The sequence below is a fragment of the Pezoporus occidentalis genome, unplaced genomic scaffold (genome assembly GCF_034315485.1).
Source record: "Pezoporus occidentalis ecotype Australia unplaced genomic scaffold, CSIRO_AGI_Poc_V1 ctg31, whole genome shotgun sequence".
In the NCBI taxonomy this organism is placed as follows: Eukaryota; Metazoa; Chordata; class Aves; order Psittaciformes; family Psittacidae; genus Pezoporus; species Pezoporus occidentalis.
In genome coordinates this window covers 6,028,618-6,049,206 of record NW_026915052.1, presented here as the reverse complement: position 1 = coordinate 6,049,206, position 20,589 = coordinate 6,028,618, and the positions used below count along the sequence as shown (strand labels likewise).

Below are 20,589 nucleotides of genomic sequence, written 5' to 3'. Positions count from 1 at the left end.
GTTTATATGTATATACACACAGGAAAATACATTTCGTCATATTCCATCTGCAGAGATGTTTGGTTTTTTTTTTTTAATACAGGTTTAGAATCAAGAGGTCATCCTCTGTCACTGAACAGCAATTTTGAATTCAAGAGCCTGATTTTCCACTCCTCTATGCCAAAGGAAATCAGAATCAACTCCCTCAGTACCATCCAAATTACATGGGGTAAACAAATCATGTACTCAAAGGAGCATAGGAGACAGGCCCTTAGCTTTCAGAACTGATAACTTGGGTCATTCTGATGTTATCTGTGCATTTCACGTGAAGTTATTTCAGATGGCCCAACAATCTACTGGCATCTCTTGTCTCATGACTAGACAGTTCATTCTGCCCCTCCGTTAGCAAGATTAACTTTCTCCCGCTGGGACAGTTGGAAACTACTGTGATTAGCTAAACACTTTAAGAAATCTTTGAATAAATCAGCTACGTTTGCTTCCTTGCTCCCAAGGCTTAACATTCAGTGCTTTTAAGGGTTATTGTGTCAATCTAAAAAAATGTCTTGATGACACAGTGCAATAGTTCAGTTTATCAATATTTCACTTCACAGGAACAGGGTGCTAGGTGCTGATTCACTACATCTGTAATAGCATTACTACAGGCACACACATCACACTTGGTACAACACAATGAAGCATGAAGCACACTAGGATGTGCAAGGTCCATAATTCTATCAAGGAATTAGGAGGTTAGTATTTTAAAAGCAACTAATTCAGAGAAAGGATTAGCATCATCTGCTGCAACTATAGACAAGGAAGGTGTTAGCATGCTGCTACAGAGTTACAGAAATAAAAAACCAATTCATTTAAACAAAGAACTGGCCAACACTTATCATTTTTCTCCGAATGATTTGAAGTCTGCGGTCCAAAGGCAGAGGGAGTGCAAAGAGTGCCTCCTGTTTGGAAAACTCTAACCACATTATTTTGCTTTGATTTTGTTACTGTTTAACAACAAATCAGTACTAGCATCAGCTCAAAAAAGGCAAGAGAAGAAACTGTACATACTCTTTTAGCTTATTCATGTTCTGATTTACACGCATATACAAATGTGTCAGGAAAAAAAAAAAATCATCAAAATAAAAAAGGAAGCTGGATGCACTAAAACAATCCAAACCAAAACAAGCAGCAAATAACATTTTTAGCATGCAATAAAAACAAATAATGCAAGAAGAATAATTATTTCAGCTGTATGAAAATGCACGAAAAGGACAAATCCAGAACTGTAAGACCCCTTCAAAAAACACAGTTCTGTTGAAAATAGCATTCCTTTCAACAGGCCCAAGAAACTCAGCCAAAGGGCTTCTTCCTGTCCCTTTGGCCCCCCTCATTCCTAAAATCCTAAACAGACACTGCTTTGCCACATCCATGGTAGGTCAAGGACTACCAGGTCAAGCATAGACCAGGACTTAGACCAAAGGTGTCACAGAGACAACCTCTGATTACCAATTACCATCTTAGAGTTGTCACCTGCATTGTTCCCACCTCTTAATTAAAGGCTGATTTCAATATGACAAATGTTGATATTGCAATAGTCTGCTGAGTGCATAGCTACTGGGCAAGATAGCCCCCCAGACCTCTGCCTTGTGGGTAACACAAATGTGCACCTGCCTTACCTACAGCAAAAGTAAATGAAAACACACAGTAGTGGGAATCCCTTGGGGCAATCAATGTGTACTGTCAGCTCCACATTTGCACTTACAGGAAGAACAACACAGGGACATTTATTTCTTGTTCTCCTGTTTGAGACGCCTTCAAACCTGCCACCTTGGACATCAGCTGTCATCAACACTATTACAAGCTCTCTGGGAGCAAACTTTGAATCTTAGAAGTCAATGAAAACCAGAATTCCTAGTGGCACTGGAAGGTGCATTAAATTCGATCTCTTTAAACGGTTACCATGCTTCTGTGAAACAGAAAAAAAAAAAAAGCTATTTGCAATATTCTCACAGACAACACCATAATATAGTATCTCACAGGGTATGAGAGATGCTCTGGTGTCTCCAATCCCACAGGAAGTCAACCTCCATACCGCCTGTTAATGCAGACTTTGTACTCACAGATGCAGCACTTGTATTTCCAACATACCAATCCTTGGCAACCACATACAGCCTATAAATCAGAAAGAGGAGAATAGGGGATAAATATAAAGCAAGAGCACTTACCAGATGAGGAGGAATACTTGACACTGCTTGAACGGGCCCTGTTGAAAGGCTGCTTTGCAGAAGCCGCAGCTGCCATTTTCCTTGCCACAGCTCTAACATCTGAAATACCCGTCTTCCGATAGGACTCCACACTCCGGCCAGAAAACCCTGTCCTCGACTGCGCCGTCTCAGAGTCACTGGGCACCGTAAATGAACCAGCCCTTTTTCTCGGCATTGCGAGGATGTCCAGCCGGGAGAGCTTCTTTGTCTCTGTGGACTGCTTGGGGCCCGGAGCAGTGGCTTCAGGGTTGGAAGCTGTTTTCTCAGTATCAACACCTTCGTTATCTGAGGCATCTCCCAGTCGGGCACGACGTAGCTTCGAGGCCCTTGTGGGTCGGGGGGTGGATAAACTGTTAGAGCGGGTGAGGACTTGCTGGATTTTCTGCACGTTGGAGGTTGTTTTGCTGTGGTCCTCCTTGGTGGCCTGAGTAAAAGGTTTTCTTCTGGGAACCGGACGGGTTACAGAGTGCTCATGGTCAGACACAACTGCATCAGGGACCGGCAAGTAGGGCAAGCTTGAGCTTCTCTCATCATCTGTGAAGTCAAGAGAACCTCGAGTCCCAGCACTGCGCTTCATCTGGAAACGTTTGGCAGCCTCCACACGGTTTGATGCCTCTGGTGCTTGTGTCTTCCGCTTCTCCGTCAGTCTGTCCCGAGCAGTGGGCTGCCCGCACTGGTCCTGGATGGATGGCGTGGAGGAAGATTTTTCCTTCTGCAAGCTCGCAATCACTTTGCGTTTTGGGGCAGTTGTTGGGACATTTTTGCCACTCACCATGCTGACTGTGCTGGCAGTATCCACGTCTGAGTCCCCAGACAAGGAGTCCTCCAGCTGACCAGCAGTTTCCAAGGGCTCCAACTGTTGGCTTTGACCAAGTAATTTGGCTTCCAGAGCTGCCAAAGCAGTTTCAGTGTCCTTAAGGAGAAGGTGAGTCTCCTGACCAAAGTCCATACGAGTTGACCGAACAGCCTCTAAATCTTTAAGTAGAGGGTGACTTGAAATATGTGGGAGTTTATTTTGAGGAGCACCACTGCTAGATTTATCTTTGGTAAAACTTTCCTGTCTAACAAAAGATGATGCTTCCTTTCCTGCCATGTTTTCTTGATCTTGAGGAAGACTCTGATGAAGGGAAATAACTACTTTTCCAGATGCACTTACATAAGCGCTAACATCTTTGACGGGTGGCTTTCCAGGAACTGGTGTGCCATTAGACTTGAAGGAAGACTCCTGATCCTTGCTGTCTTTGTCTGATCGAGCATGGGACATGCTCAGAGAGAACTTGGAGGGAATCCCCGCTTCGTTGCTGTTATCACCAATGTAGAATGAAGTAGAAACTGGCTCACTTACAGCTCTCATGTTTGAGACTCGGGAGACTCCTGACTGCTGACTCTCTGATTTTGTGTCTTCTCCCATCTGCTCTAGCATTTTATTGTTCTCTTTATACTTCTTGCCTTTTTCTGTGCTGAAGCCATCATCAGATCTGCTGGCATCACTAAGGCTATCTGGATCCAAGTCTTCTTGGATGAAGAGATGGCTGCTGGCATCGCCATAGGCTTCCATGCAGTGGTCCTTCACAATGGTTCGCTTGGTAACCTCAGAATAGGACTCCTGGCAAACCAGGACCGTGGGTGTAGGACTGTCTGATTTATCACTTGGTGGGAGTTGGGGAAGAAGGCGTCTTGTTCTCAAGGGCACAGTGTTTTCTGGTTCCCCAGATTTTGGGGCTACACCATTTTCTGGAAAGAGTTAAGTTGGCAAGAATCAACTGTCATACAACTATACACTTACTTATTTATTTAGGAAGAGCTTCATCCTGCAAAGTTCAACTCCGCAAAAGCACTCACAATATATGTGCTTAGAACTAAGCTTTTATGTAATACGAACATCAGTAGGGCCTGGCTGGTATCTACTTCCTCCAGTTTATCAATACAGACTCTATACTTAATTCTTTTGCTGCATCAGATTGCTCAACACCTTCCCTCTCTCAAGGCAGGATTTCAGATTAATTCTCCCAGAATATTCTCAGTACTTGCACATGCTTTAGAGGCTAACAGCATCGCTGGCATTTATCTACCATAAATAAGCCCACAGAAAAGAGATGAAGGGCCATCAGACACACCACTACAGCAATGCAATATTTTAGCATTCATAGATTTGTAAAATCAACTAGGTTGGAAAAGACTTTTAAGATCATGAAGTCCAACCATTACCTCAGGGCTGCTAAGACTACCACTAAACCGTATCTCTGAGGGCCTCATCTACATGGCTTTTGAACGCTTAAATAGATGGTGTTTTTCACAGCACACGTTCTCAATCATATCAAGCAGCACAGCTTCAGGAGAAAGACCCTATAACAATTAAGAGACTATAAATTACTGCTAACTACCCAAGTGGGTGGAATTAGCAGAACCGATATACTTCATAGAAAGAGGGCTTTTCTGTCTCACATACCACTTGCCAGGACTTCATATCTGATTCTGCCTCTAAATACTAGGATAACTGGTTATTTGACTATGATAATATTTCAAACATTCAAGGAATCAGGTTCTCACACAGTGTAAAAACAGTGGCAATGACCTCTGAAACAAAGGTTTCTTCTAATCTTTACTGAATCTATCTACAGCTGTTGATGGTAAGAAGGCAATGACAAGTATTTCCAAGCAAATGTTGAAAAGGTTTACAAAAGCCAACAAAGTACCCTTCTCCCTTTCTCATAAACCAACCAGGCCATGGTGTCTGTAAAGCTGTCTTCTCAGCTATGGTGAGACCCTGATCCCCTCCCCTCTATATGCAGCTTTCTAATCCGATCCCATGCTTCAAACCTGTCAAACAACTGGGCCAATCCCAAAACTGCCTAAAATTTTCAGCACAGGCAGACATAGGAGAAGCTCACAGAAAAAAAACAGAAGTCAGCAATCAAATCCAGGCAACTTGCAAAGGGCTTTCATCTGGCATCATAAGGCAGCCTAAAGAATCACTACTTGGGGCTAGTTAACACCCAAGGCCCTTACAATCTTTCTTCTTCCCAGATGCCCTTTAGTCATTTTAAACCTAACATTTAAGACCTTCTTGGATCACACTGAAATGCAAACCAGAAGCTCTCTTTCTCCATTTTTACTCCACTGGGAACGATTCACTCTGTCCTTCCCATCCCCAAATACATTCACTGAAACAGAAACTAAGCCACAGCCAGATGCACAGACGCCCTTTATTTCTGCTTTCCGTATCATCCTGGCTTAGATTCAGCCACCTTCAAACAGTAATGTCAGGATGAGACTTACCTGCACCTCCATCACCCTGCCCAGAGACAGATCCAGAGTCAGAGTAACTGTCCGCAAGGCTTGCCCACCTAGACACCCACTTCTGACTCCCTTGAGATGCTGCAGACATCTACAACAAGGTAGGGAAGGTAGTATCAGAAGGAGGGGTTTTGAACCAAATTCTAGCCACAAAAATCTCTCCTCTCATACACACAGCATTCAGTCTCCTCAAAATGGAAATCAATTTACACATCATATCTCCATCTAGACAGAAAACCCATCTACACCTCCACCATCCCAGCAAATCCACCCGAACTGCCCATACCTGCGCATCAGCCTGAGACCCACTCACAGCTTTTGAGGCAAATGCCTGGAGCAAGGGTGACTTCTGACTAGTGCCATTTTCACTGATTAGATGCTGATGAGAACTGGAGTCATCTTTTTCACCTTTAATTATTGGTCTAAAAGCTGAAGAGATTCTGGAAAATTCAGGTGACTCAAGAACACCAAAAACCTGAAAAGGTGTTTGTATGGGAAAAATTAAAACCCTAGAAAATGAAAAACATTAGCCCAAAATCCAAGCCCATGAAGCATTAGTCAAACACAAACTATGATCCCAAGGGGCCAGAAACATTTGCCAACCCTTCCATACCACCTATGTAAATAATTTGCTTCTGTATTCTGCAGTAGCAGCTTTAAATCCACTTATTCATAGAATCCCCCTCATGCCCACCTTTCCCCTCTCCCACATTTCAGTGTGTTGCCTTTAAAACAGTAGTAACTTTCACTGAAAAGGAGTCACTTTTCAACCTTGAGAAATGTAGGATAAGTGTCAGTAAACCTATTTACCAACCCATTCATGAAGAATTAGGGGAGGGGGCAGACACTGGAGTTCCATCTATAGACTAGCAGAAAGTGTACTGAGCAAAGCATCCCTGCACTGCCATGTGAGGACCTAGGAAAGGATGCACCTCAGACCTGTGAGTCTTTGAGCCACTTGGCCAGATTCCCTCTGGAGATAAACAGGCTGTACACTATGGGGGTGACCAAGATACATGCTACAGAAGGGCCTGTTTCTCATCCCTGGCTACAAGTAGTTCAGAGGAAGAGGCCACCAGAAAAGGTGTCTATGCTGGGCAGAGATAGCCATAAAGTTCTCCATTCTTGTGTATAACGGTGGTGGAATAAGGAGCAGAATCACCTCAATTTCAAGTCCAGAATTCATACCATCTTTCTTCCTGGACAGAAACACTGAGATCCAATCATTAGCTGTTTCCGAAGTGGCAGGTCTGCACTTGTCCTGGTTTCAGCTGGGCTAATTTTCTTCCTAAACCACAACAGCACTGCACCAAGTCTACAGCAGAGTCAGCTTGCCTGCCCAAGTCACATGGCTGCCAAGACTACTCCCCAGAAATAATCGTATTTTTGTGGCATTTTTCCTCCTATTTCCCCACCAGCACAATCAACTATCTAATGTCAGGACCAGGGCCTTGCTGTGGCTTGAACACCCTGCCCTGAAAGTTTCCGATCGCATTTCAAACAAGATGTAAGGAGCAAATGTAATAAGTAAACAAAACAGCAAAGCTAAATCCAGGCTCACAGAACACTATATACAAAGCTTTAAAACCAGGTTCAATTAAGGCTTCCTTTAAACCTCACCATCCTCCTGCCTGCATTACACTAAATCTTCATAGCAACTTGCCAGTTTTGTTTTCATAATAGACTGCAGATGAAAGTTAAATCTGAAAACCAGCCAAACTTTGGTTTGCCCTGTGGTTGCTTAGTTGCATGGGGTTTGGTGGTGGTTTTTTTTTTTTTGCCTCTCCCTCCACTCTGCGGTTTTGTTTTTAGGCACTTTGCAAAATCCAAACAAATACAGATCCATCTAGGATTGCCTCTGCCCTAGAGCACACCCTTTGCTATCTCAACTAGCTGCCACTTGCCCTGCCAGCAAGCAGGCATAAAGCAAACTCCCTTTCTAAGCAGGCATAACCAGCTACAGAGTCATCTACCACTAAGGCTTGTGAAGGATAAAAAACCTCAGCCCTTAGCCTACATTTACTTCGGCCTAGCATGGGACGCTGCATCAATGATGGGCTGCAGTTCCTGTCTTCGTAACAGTGGGCAGGAGGTGACACAAGGCCAAGGCAGAGACCCAGGAGCAGTCCTGGAGAACAGGAGCTCCCAGCCATGGCTGTTGGCAGGACGAGTCTAACCTTTATTCAGTTCCTCTAAACAGACAGCAAGCCCACTCTTGCGTTTTTGCATCTAAATCCCATTTTGGAAGCAAGGCAGCTCTTTGTTGTGATTTTACCTTGCCTTCTTGCACTTTGTGGGTTTGTTGTTTGTTTGTAATACAGTTGTTTTGTTGGTTTTTTTTTTAAAGAGAAGCCCTGCAGTTAGCTGGGACCTATCCTTAAGACAGGTCACCCAGGATGATTTCCCACCCCTAACCATAAACCCCTGCTGCATCCAGTTCAAAAGGGAGCAGCCCTTTGCAGCAACAGCTATCAAAGGTCGGCCCTCCAGCAGAAGGTGCAGAAGCCCAAGCCTTCAGCCCTCAGATCACTGGCTAAGCACAGAAAAGCAGCATTTACCTGATCTATCATTTTTCGTGCTTCCTCCACCTCTTTATCCTGTGACTCCGTCTCAATTGTGTATGTGCCCGTCTCACTTACACTGTCTTCCTCATCATTCCTCCTGCCCTGGGCAGACTTTACGTCTGGAGGTGGAATAGAGGCAGACTCTGGTTCTGATGATATAACCACATGCGGAGCTACCGGCACAGGCAGAGGTGCTGGTTTCTCGGCATTTGGCTTCCCAGACTGAGCAGTCTCCCGCAAGTACTCAGCCATAAAATCCTGAGCCATTTTAGACTTCCTCCCAACACTCCCGTAAGTTTTGACTCTGGAAGCAGAGGAGGATGAATTGTTGATCCGATCTTCCGTCTTCTCCCTCTTGAAGGAGCTAGTTCTTTGAGTCCCGGAGGAGCTGTTACCGGGTTTGCCTGTCTGGGCTCCGAGGTGGGATGGTGGCACCGTATTTCCCAGCTTCTCCGCTGGCAATGCATTCTTGCGCTTTTCAGCCTTGGTCTTCATCCCTGGATCAGGGTCGCTCTGGGAGGAGTGAGCACTGTGTGTGAAGGACTGCGACCGCTTCTTCCTTGGCGTGTCCTCAAAGAATTCAATGACAAAGGCCTGCTTGTTGTGCAGCATCTCATGGGGATCACGCCTCATTTGGCGCTGCAGCTTGGTTTGCTCTGTTGCACGTTCACTGCCAGTCGTCGTCTCCTTCTCTGCCTTAGGGACCACGGGGTCTTCAGAGTCACTCTGCGTCCCGTCCTCGTGCCTATTGCCTGGAAACAGGGTATGTAGATTTGACTTCCATACTCTCAGTTGCTGTAGCCCCGTCATTACCGCCTAGTTGAAATTTATCATTCCAATTAAAAGAAAACAAAAACAAAACCAAACAACTCCAGAGACATCTGCTGTGGTGCAGGGACTGCATCCCATCAGAGGAAACAGAAGAGAAGGCAGATATCTCCTGACCACACTTTTCAAAACTGGTTGGCTATCAAGTTATTAAAAACCAATTCAAGAAGTAATTTCAACCCCAAGGGTTTCTGATTTTTTAATTGTTTTTTGATTGTTTTAGAGAGCTAATGTTTTACTTCTTTCTTTTTTCCATTTAAATAAACAAGTTGGCATTATTGTGCCGTGCTGCTCAATTACAATGGTTCAAGATCATGTCATTAGGCTTTGTTACAGAGCAGAAATATCTCTGCAGGATCAACAAATAACCCCCACACACTGCAACCCATGAAACCAAATCCCCACAGTGAAAGACCAGATCAGTATATGCACCTCTGAGTGCTTACATCATCCTTCCCTACAAGGTAGAACTAAAACTGAGGCTAAACAGAAAAGTGAATTTTTTACATTTCTGAAGATTTAAGAATCACACCATGACACCCCCATTAGTTGCATCATCCTATCACCAGCCAAGCAAAGCTTCAATCATTACTTAAGAGTTCACTGAGCTTAAAGTAAGCTTAAAATTATTTTCATTTATGTTAGCAACAACCATCTTTACAAACTTCTCTACGTATCAGTGATGCCTGCCCCTCAGCACCACAGTTCAGGACTCTCAGAAAGCAAGTTAAACAAAAAATTAAAATAAAACAAAAAACAAACCTTTTTTTGGAGAAGGAAACGGGTGTGAAGGCACACAACACGATTCAGTCAACGACCAGGAACCTGTCATTGGGAGAATGGGGAAAGAGGTCTCTGCGCTCTAGACTGTAATATTCAGCAAGATATACTGTCTACAATACCACGTGTTTGTCAGGGAAACTGCTCAAACCTACTTTACAAGTTCTCCAGGCACATGCGTGAAGACCATTTATTACCTCGAGTTAGCTGTGAAAAATTAGAATTTAATACAAGATCCATTCAACCCAGGAGTCAGTCCTCTGAAGAGTTTCCTAACACCCTCAATGAAGGGAGCCAGAAAACTTTGTACTGTGCCCCGAGGGCTGATAAGCTTCATCCTTGGAAGGGAAAGTTCTTAAATTAAAGATTCTTGGCTAAGAACTCTGCTGAATGCAAAACAGTGAGGACACAAGGAGAAACACCCACTGTGCCCTTGGATGCTCCAGCAGAACACCATGCAAATCCCCTCAAGCTGCTAAGACCTGAACTCTATAGTCTTGATAACAGGCTTGACACTGACCACATTGCTCCTGAAAGTGAACAATGTAAGTAAGAACCCTGATGGTGGGCATCTCTGATCCTGAAGACCCAAACCTGGCAGGCAGCCAGCGGCAGCCTCCAAGACATCTTCAAAATTAGCCATGCCAGAAGAACATATTACACAGCTATCACAGATAAGTAACACCCTGTCTTCTGTGAAAGCAGAAGTGTATAAACTCCTCAGGCCACCCTCACTGTATGTTTTAATCAAATGTCCAAAGAGCTGATTTCCTGATATGCAAATTATGCATTAAATTACCTCAGCTTCTTTCCTTATGGACTGTAAAGAGTCTAACCTAACTCTAGTTTTCTCCAAGAGGAAAACTACTGAAGCACATATCTATCCTTGTCAATGCTCAAGTCAACAAAATCCAGTGCCACAGCAACAAAAAAACTCCAAACCAACCCAAACCCTCTATCACACAGTCACATTAAACTGAAAATAAGACCCTAAATAACCAATCAGGGCCCTTATTGGGAAGAACTAGAAACAAGCAACGACAACAAAACAGTTCAATGATTTGCCATGCCAAATCCCAAGGCTGGATATGTGAGACCTTCTTGAGCATCGGGGCTTCTCAAAAAAAACATATACAAAACAGCAAACTGGGAGGTGTAATGGGCAAAACTCTTCATATTATGAGGAGGTTTTCTTCCAACAAGGACCAAGCAAATATTTAAGGGAAAATGAGGTACTGCTCTTGTTTAAGGACCTCAAACACATGTAGGTCTGTGTAGGTCTGATAACCTTCAATATGACTTAATCAGTTCAAGTTGCAGTTCATAGGAGAGCTTTTCCAGAAGCCTGCAAGACAGCGAGAATGCAGGAATCTATGGTCTCCCTCCTATCTGCTCAGTGTATGGCCCAAGAGAGACATCTAAGCCAGTCTAAATCTTGCAAAATATATTCAAAGTCACATGCAAATCCTGTGAGTCCCAGCAGCTTCACTAAAAACTGGGCTCCAAAACACACTTCAAACCTTTGAAAACACCCAAAGAATTCCTCACAGTGACACACTTAACAGGGTACAGGTCCACAAAACCTGAAGTTTTTGAACAGAGCAGGGTTTCAGGGAAGCTTTAGTTTAAGAGAAGAAACCTTCTTCTACAAGTATGATTTCCTCCTCTGGTGATTGCATATATCTCAACTCAATCACCCATCTCCATGCCAGGACATTCTGTCACCTGATCAAGTGGCTCTGGTCATTACAGCCATCAAGATGATCACAGTGTATTCCTGACTACAACTAAAAACAAAAGTCATCCCTTCAGTTAGAAGCCAAGAGAAGAAAATCCACTGGAATACTTGTGTTTACCAGCCTGCCCAACCACATGGAAATTATGTCACACATTTAAAAATCAGAATTCTTTTTTCTATCACTGTTAACTGCTGAGCTGACATTATAGATGTAGAGGAACCAGACCAGAGTGTCCGCAGGCCAGCATCACACATGACTTCAGGGCTAGGTGAAGAGCCTGCTAGCTGGATTCAAAACCATTAACAGCCATTAAACAAATATTCTTCATCTTGCAGATTTGGAGCAGAGATAATTAAGTTCAATTCTCCTTGACAGAAGAAGGGGTTTCCCCCTTTCTTATGATGCATTTGTATGGCCAACAGAGAACTGTATCACATGACAAGACATTCACTCACCTTTAAGTGTCCTCACGTGAACTGGCAGGTCACTCTTTGTACTGTACACATCATCACTTGGAGACTGCCGTCTCATCAAGCTTGGGTCATTCTGGACAAGCCAGTCAGCCACTTTGCTCTCTGCTGACATCACTTCTGTATGAGCTGGTTCTTTACTATACGGTCTTCTCTGTCTGAGTGAAAATTTAGTGACGTGGTCTTTTATCTTTATTTTACCCGGGGTACCATCATCAAATTCAATGGTGAAAGAGGCATGACTCTGTACAACAGGGGCTACTACAGCATCAATATCCTTTGTTGGGATCTCATGAACCTGCGTTTCTTGAGATTTTGATGGCTGCTGAAATTCTTTAGTTGGAATCTCAAAGTAACTCGGCTCTCTACGAAAGGCAAACACAGACTGTTCTTGGGCATCTCTATAAGCAGAAATATTACCATTCAGTTCCTCTTCATGTTGGGTTATCTCTTTTGGTCTTTCTACAAAAGGGAAAAAAACAAACAAACAAAACAGCAACAGCAAGAACACCTTAAACTCACAAAAATTAGGTTAAATGGTTTAAAGAAAAAAATACAGGTTCTGGTTTAGATAGCTTGCTACCCTGGCCTCATCACTGAAATAGGTGATTACCGTACTGCTGTGTTCACAAATGCATTGACCAGCATTTGTGATAACCACTTTGTCCTTTTTTCCACCGCCCCCCAAAGAGAGAGCTGAGAACATACACGCACAGTTCTACGCTTTGAGAAAACCTGTGCGGCTGGTAGTATTTTAAGGTTTCTGTATGCCAGAGCTGATGTAAAAGGAAGATCCTGTTTCAGTCTGCCGAATTCACTTGCATGCACACCTACTCAGCTTTCCACAATACAAAGGAAAAGCTTGAGTGTGTGCAAAGCTAATCACAGACATAGTTTTTGCTGGAGCAACACCTAATTCTGTAATATGACCAAGGACAAAACCACATTTTTTTGGTAGTACCAAAACTTCTTGGCACTTACTTGGCACAGAGTCACTTACTCATTTCAAACTATTGGGAGGGCTGCTACTCACAGCACTTCTCTGCTAGAGAACAGATACACTGCATGTGCATCATGTGCATCAAAATAAAACACTTCTTGGTGCAGTAAAGAATATGCTTGATAGAAACATCAGGTTTACTGCACAAGTGAAAAATGATGCATCCTCCATGCACAGAGATTCACAACAGAAATGGTAAGGCTAAATGGCTTCCGAAGATGATGAGTTAAGAAACACATTGTTTCCATATTAATCAAATCCAGTCAACGCATCAGCTCTTAAAGCACCTTCTAGATAGGAAATTCCTAGGAGACACTGAATGGTTTACTGAGGTGGGCTGCACACAGTCACAGATAGAGCACTTCTGTATGATTAGTCTCAGACAAGCTTAGCAAGGCCTTTCTCATCCATACTGAATTATTCCACAACTGCCATTTCTAATGTTCAAATATTATCGGGGAAACATTTTAATTTTCTCTTATTCTGGTTTCAGCAGCAGCAATCTACAGATAGGAATATGCAAACACTACCACCAAAAAAAAAAGTGGTAATAAAAGCCTTGAAGCAGGATGGCTTCGCACAGTAAAGATCAAAACTATGGAGCAATTACGTCCCGTCCCCCCCCCACCATCTTCTCCCACCCCAAAGTCACCGCCATTACCTGAATAATGTTCCTCTTGCCTTCTGTCCTCCTTGTTATTCGCATCATCTTCCCCCCACCAGGAGGGCTGCCCATAAAGCGGGGTGCGGTAAGTACTGGTTTCTAGGAAGAGGATAAGCAAATACTTTGACAAAGAAAATATCAATTTATCACGTTCACAGAGGTCAACCAGATGCCAAAAAGGGAAAAACAGCAGGGTCAGATGAGATCATGTACCTGTTACATTGCAGTTGTAACAGCAAATTATACATCATAATGAGTGTGTTCAGGCTTTTCAATTTTCCCTCCTTTTTTCTTTACATTCAGCTGCAAGATGCTGACTCCACCTCCCTTCACTGTCTTTCACAGACATGTTTCCCAAATACTAGCTTTTCTCCCTTTCCAGCCTCATTATTCACAGAAGTGGAAGACTTTTGGCAGGACAGGCTACAGAAGACCAACCACAAAATTGTCTACAAATCACTCGCAATTCAGGTAAAAAGCAGACTTTTTCCTCACCTTAACTGGGAAGACTTTAGCTGTGCCCTTTCTTGAACGTTGTGAGGCCAAGGATATTTTCCAACTATTCACCACTCCCACTCTACGTGACACACATCCCACAACAGGAAATTCTTTATGCATTACAAATTTGGGGAAAATGGTAAAACCATGACCTTACACATACATGAAGAAGTAGTAAACTCTTGCTCTCTAAAGCTTAAAGTAAACCCAGTGGATTTCAGGGTCACTGCAGGACAGAGGTTTTTCTCATAAAGAAGCTTCTCCTAGAAGAGCCAGGCTTCTATCATTTTCTCTGCTTAGTGTGCACTCACTGTAAGATCAGGGCTTTGCTGTAGCAACTGGTGCCCAAAGGGCCTGATGACCTGCTTCTCATTTTGTCTCCTGCAAAACAAGACAGTGTTTTGGCAGGGCTTTCTACTGCTGCTGTTTATACAACAAGTACAAAGAATACACCTCAATTTATCTGTGGTATAGTTATTACGTTTTTATAATAGTTTAATAAAAGCAAATACAGTAGCTTTTGTTCTTTCATCTAGAGGTGACAGAAACACAAGGATAGGTCAGGGGCTGAGAGGTTCAGCTTCAGCTTTGTTAGCTGCTTCTTCCTCTGCTTTTAATAGCCATCAGCACATGTTCTACCGGCCACGTCTTAAACCCTGGCTCCAGCTACAGAGCTGTAGCTGGGCTTCTACTGCCAGCTGCTGTTCAGCTTGTGGTTTTAAAAACCACACACTGCTCTGTAAAGCCACCCTCAAACAGCCCTGCAATTCTGCATTCCCCACTTTAACAGGGACGTGACAGAAAGTAGTCATTAGCACAAGGAAAGTTAGGAGAGGAAGGAAAATTAAACATGTCAAAGAAAAAAGAAAGCCTGATTCTATGCTGCCATTTCTAAAGCTACATAGACCTAGCGGCCACTACTTCATAGAACCACAGAATGGTTTGGGTTGAAAGGGACCTTAAAGATCATCTAGTTCCAACCCCCCTGCTATGGGCAGGCACAGCTTCCACTAGACCAGGTTGCTCAAAGCCCCATCCAACCTGAACTTGATACTTCAGATGTTTTTATTCCTCAGTACTTCCAGAGATACAGCTCCTACACTGACAGCCCACAAGCAAAACTTTTGCTTTACAGATGCAGCCCACAGGCCCTTTTCAAGAGATGTTCTTCATGTTTCAAAATTAAACACGCTGCCTCCCTTCACACTGAGGATCAAAAGAGGCTGAAAGTATTACTCCCCTTTCTGCCTAGAGTACATGGAAGATAAACTGCGCTTCCATTATGTAGGCGGCCTTTGAAAGTTCAAAGGAGGAAGCATTTTTCACCATGAATAAACTGGAATTGCCAAGCAATATGTTTCGTAACCGAGGATGGGTAAACGCAAGGGAGAGGGGAAGGAATAAAAAAAGAAAATAAAAATATTCACAAGCTTGTCAATGAACAGAAGCTCCCAAATGCAGAGTTTAGACTATACTAGGCTGAGACCAACCACCCCCTTTTCATGCTATGACTTGCACACTAGACCCACAGCCCAACCACACAGGATCTGCTCTGCTAACATCAGGCACTTCTTTTGGGCACACACTGCAATGGATTATCCCCTTCTGATTTGAGATAATGATCCTAGGGTTGATGGCCAAGAGGCAATCACGGAGAAGGTGATGGACTTTGGAGTGATGGACAAATCCATTAACAGCTAGTTATGTCTGGGGTAACTTATGCCTAAAAAGTTCAATGAGGCACAGTGAAGGGCTCAGCCATGAAGAAACACATGAGATTTTGGATACCTGTCTCAGATTAATACGACCAGTTACAAAAGTGGTTTAAGTTGCTGGTGGAACAATCTTGAGCATACTACCCTACAGATGAAATACAAAGACCATCCTGCACACGCAGCAGCTTTCCCAAGCATGGGTGCTGCTATTGCTTGCACCTTGCAAGGAGCTGCCTCATTACAAGCTCATCCCTCCAGCACACTCCAGCTCCTCAGGGGATCCCAAAGCCCTCCTACTCTAGAAAATTCTAGTTGCCTAGTCCAAGATTTTTTACTTTTTTTCCAAAGTGGCAGAAACAAGCAAAGAGAGCTCGCATGCATCCTGCAGGACATACTCCTTCCCAGAAGCTGCTCTAGCCTCAAGATCTCTGTGCCATCTGCATACTGAACACAGGAAACTTTGGGATTGCAACGAGCGGTGAAAGGGAGGGAAAAAAAAAATAAAAGGAGTATTTGTAAAGACTAATGATTCAATTCAACTTTCCCCCTCCACCTAATAAAACCTAAAAAATGCCTGGAAATTCCCCAATTTCCCCTTCTGACAAAAGCTAGCACAAAGTCAAAACGCCAGGACAATGTCAAGGAGCACCTACAGAGAGCATACCAGGTTGGCCAGAGTACACACACCTGTGGCTACCAGAGGGGGAGCCACTCTGCTGCACTCACTGCATGGCAGCAGAAGGTCCCTCCTGCCCCGCAACACAGAGCTTGCCAGGCCCCACCTGCAACACTCAGCTACAGCATGTGTAACGCATCTGCCCTCTTCTGTAGTCTTTTTGTTTGCTTTTGTTTTTCCAAGCCTCCACAATAAACTGGAACTTCATTGTAAAGACTGCAAAAAGCACAGATGAAAAGCTAAGGAGTCAGCATTTTGCTCTTTGGGGACAGTTTCAATATTTTAAGAGCAATTATGTTTCCACTGAGCCTTCATATTAGTCTGCATTTATTATCAAATGACACAGACACCCTCGTTCTCAGCTACTGCTGAAAGTGGCCAGATCCTGAGCTAGAACAAAATTTCCCTGAGTTCAGAAGAGCTACATGACCTTGCTGCCCTGCTCATGTCAGAAGCTTCCATCCCTTCTAATTTGCAGGCACAACCAACCCGATGCCTCTCCCTGCTCCAGCTCTAACACAACAATATCGTATAAAAAGGGGAGGGAGGAGGATGGAGGGGGAGGCATATAGAAAGGCAGCTAAACCAGATGGATGTGACAGAAGTGGGGCAGGGAGCAGCTACATACACACTTATGCCAGGGGGCTTTGCTCTTTACCAGAGGGGATGCGTTTCAGGTAGCAATCTCAACCTGGACTCACAGTGTCCTGAGCAGTGTGCTTGCCTGTGTCCCAAGGCTCACATATCATCCTGAAGCTACTGCCTGTCTTTTATATTTTAGTGTAAAATGAAAGCTCTTGCAAGAACAGAGAGACTTGGGGCTTGTCCAAGTCAGCAGTGAAGCAAGGAACACCAGTGAAAACTAACTGCTCAGTCATTTTAATGACATGAGACTTCCTCCAACTGATGGCAGCTAGTTACCACCTCTCTCCACTCTGTGCCAGGCTGCCCAGATGGTGCCAATTCATTTAGACATATTTCTTGGCTCATCTATTCAGGCAGACAGTCCAAAACCCATCCTTTTAGATAATCGAGCTGAGGTCAGCACAAGCCTTCAGCCAGATAAACACTGAGCTACCTGTGACAGTGTAATAGAGGGAAGACCACTGACATACACATGTTCTGCTCCTGGATATGTGTTTGGGGCAGTCACTCAAAAAAAAAAAGGAAGACTGTTTTAGCATAAAACAAGGGAGGTTCATTTGTTTAACAAGTCTGATAGGAACGTGGCCTGCTAAATTAATACAGAACTATTGATCAGCTGAAAGAGAGGCACCACAACAAGAGAAAATGAGATGTATCAATTCAAAGGATGCATTTATGGAGAAATGAATCACACAGAACACAAGGGCAGGAAGAAAAATACAATCCAGGTGATGAAAGGGCAAGGAGGAAGCCTGTGTTAATGCTGCTTTCTACCAGCCAGTGGGCAGAAGAGCTTTCATGACAAGCACACAGCTCCCACTACAGAGGGGTCTGATTTCCCACAAGGGTGTTCCCTGTGTTCAGGAGGGGACTGAGGGCTGCGCTTCCACACAAAGCTTCAAGCCATCATGACTCAGACAGAAATGATAAATTGATTTGCCGACAGAAGCACATCAGCTTTGAAGCCGTCTACAGCAAGTCATAACAAAAGCATGAGAAACCCAGCTTGCTTTAACTCAAACCGTTTTTGATTCATTATTAGCAACAATACTGTCCATTTTCAGAAGATGCAGAGTAGGCTTCCTACAGCAGAGGCCTTAGGGGGAAAAAAAGATATATCTAGCTATAACATTTTAAAATTAATTCCTTACATCTCTGCTTTTTAACTCCTCCCTGAAATAGAGAATTCAGACCTAGGAGAAATAACCATAAAACCATTCTCTGACTCTTTGCTGCAGTATTTATTTCACATGTGCATGGCAAACCTGAGCCCTGGCCTTATGGACCTGCTGTGAATATAGACAGACAACAGAGGCTTTCAAATCTGACTGATAATCATAAATTTGTCTCAATTACATGTCAAACCTTTAACATGTTGTAGGTACCACTACCCTAGCTCAGACAAAAAACAGATACACCACCACCACTTCCTTAAATTAAAGGCTAGGGTAGAGCTGTGTGCCTAAATAGCTATTACCATGATCTCATGGGGAAAGCAGCCAAAGTCCATGGAAACCACTTCACAACTGGGCACAACGCCCACTGCCTCTGTCCATTCTGCCTGCTAGACCTCAGCCTCGGACACCAACAAGACTTTCAAGTTGGACACTCAGTTGAAAGGACTGAGTGCTTTCACACACAGATGCTAACCTGGTGAGCAAGACTATTTCACAGATCCTGGCTCAAGTCCTGCTCCTGCAGCTGGTGATGCCCATTTCAGCTAGATGCTGCAGGCAGCCTCCACCCCTGGAAACTCAGGCCTGCAGCAGTTATTCAGAAGTTACTCATCAGATTCAGCATTATCTATTCCCCTTTAAAATTAAATAAATTAATATCAGCCTGAGGATTAGCTATGTGTTGAGAACAGAAGACCACAAAGTAGCTTATCTCATTCAGTACCTCAACTCAGGTAGCAACAGATGGGGATTGCGAGTTAAAGTCTGCTCAGTTCAAGGCTATACCTGACCTCCTGATTGCTTAAGGCTTTAAACGTGAAAGTTGATGGCTATTTTTAGCATTAATTAGCTGAACTGTGGGCACTTCTCTTATCCATATCCAACCCATAGGGCTCACCAAGCTCCTCACCCCAAACATTTCACAAAGACTGAAGATTTTCTGCTTACATACACACAAAAGCTGCAAGTACAACAGCATAAAGACTAAATGGCTGTTTCCCATTTACTCCACTGGATCTCTTTATCTTTAGTCCCGCACCTCCTCCTACTTCTAAGCAGCAATAACTGTTCACATTGTTTTGTTAAACCTCTTCCCTGAAAGCTTGCTATTCCCTCTGCCTGTTTTCTACTCAGGCCCTGGGAAGCTATCCTTCTAAAGGCTTTTGTCACCCCAGACCTTGCTTTAATTAGTCAATGCAAATTCCCAAATACCTACAGGCTTAGTGAAACAGCTCTTTCCCCAAAGCCTCCCTGCGCGGCCACTAAGCAAGCCCACTCCCCGTGAGAATACCAAATTCTTCTTTCCACTAATCATTTTAAATTGCTGCCACTCCTCTGAGCAGCCAAAAAGGAACTGTGCATGTGTGCAGCCGAAGACAAGGTGAATTAGTCACATCGCAGATGAAAAAAGGGACTCAATAATCATTCTGCTCACATGACAGAGATGCTTTTAGGAGAGTGAGGTATTGATTTAATGCTCAGGCTCCCTTCTCTTGCTCAAACAGGCTTCAGTCCAATCCAGCAAGATATTTCCAACAAGAAGTCTTGAATTCCTCCATCTTCCAGTGGAGTTAGCAGCACTTCACAGATTACTTTTTTAAGTCCCACTGCACATGACATCAGCATTGGTCCCCAGTAAGTAATCACAGTCCTTTTTGGTTTAGACCCATGGTCTGTGCTCACTGATGATGACAGAAACGTAACACAGGTCTGAGAACCACATGCTGGAGAAATGGGTCACCTTGCTGAAGAGTCACTTAACATCCTGACTTTGAAGGTGTTCCAAATATCACCTGCTTATGCTATGTATGTTAAAATCAACTTGTGAATTTTTTGGAAGGTGGCAAAAATAAAAATGAGAAGTTTTATGCAACCAGGCAGCAGCAAATACACCGTGGTTCCAGTTGTTGGCAAACTGGCCCAGTATCCCATGCCCCTTGAAAGGCAGCTGGAGAGCTTTCCCCCACAGTGAGATTCACCTCTTTTCACCCTCTGCCGTGTCATGGTTAATCAACACCAACTTCATCCCTTTAACTGCACGCTTGTGAGGCAAAGTCACAAACGTCACACCCGTGGGGGTGGGCAACAGACACAACTGAAGCAACACTAAAAAAGGTTTTGCAGCGCAGAAAATGGGAGTCAGGCACATGGGTGCATGCCCATGTGCTTCCACGAACAGCTGAAGGCAACAGCAAGACCAGGGAGAAAAATTACAGTTTTAGTACACTCTGTCAGCTTAAAGGGATTTTCATAAAGACAATGCATGGGAGATTAAGGTCAGCTAACCCAGTCCAATTA

The 20,589-nt window shown here is 43.8% G+C and overlaps 1 protein-coding gene across 11 annotated transcripts in view; it reads right to left on the bottom strand.

The window, feature by feature from the left end:
- Positions 1-20,589, bottom strand: part of CEP170B (centrosomal protein 170B) — a 58,491-nt gene that overhangs the window by 16,175 nt on the left and 21,727 nt on the right. For 7 of the 11 annotated variants that reach the window (XM_062628101.1, XM_062628102.1, XM_062628100.1 and 4 more), the window contains 7 exons: positions 13,580-13,681; positions 11,904-12,380; positions 9,692-9,754; positions 8,096-8,853; positions 5,824-6,012; positions 5,520-5,628; positions 2,202-3,974 (listed from right to left, as the gene is read on the bottom strand). In XM_062628101.1, the coding sequence (XP_062484085.1) occupies positions 2,202-3,974; positions 5,520-5,628; positions 5,824-6,012; positions 8,096-8,853; positions 9,692-9,754; positions 11,904-12,380; positions 13,580-13,681 (3,471 nt within the window). The remainder of the gene's footprint in view (positions 1-2,201; positions 3,975-5,519; positions 5,629-5,823; positions 6,013-8,095; positions 8,854-9,691; positions 9,755-11,903; positions 12,381-13,579; positions 13,682-20,589) is intronic. The other 4 variants (XM_062628109.1, XM_062628110.1, XM_062628104.1 and 1 more) reach the window with 1 other exon arrangement.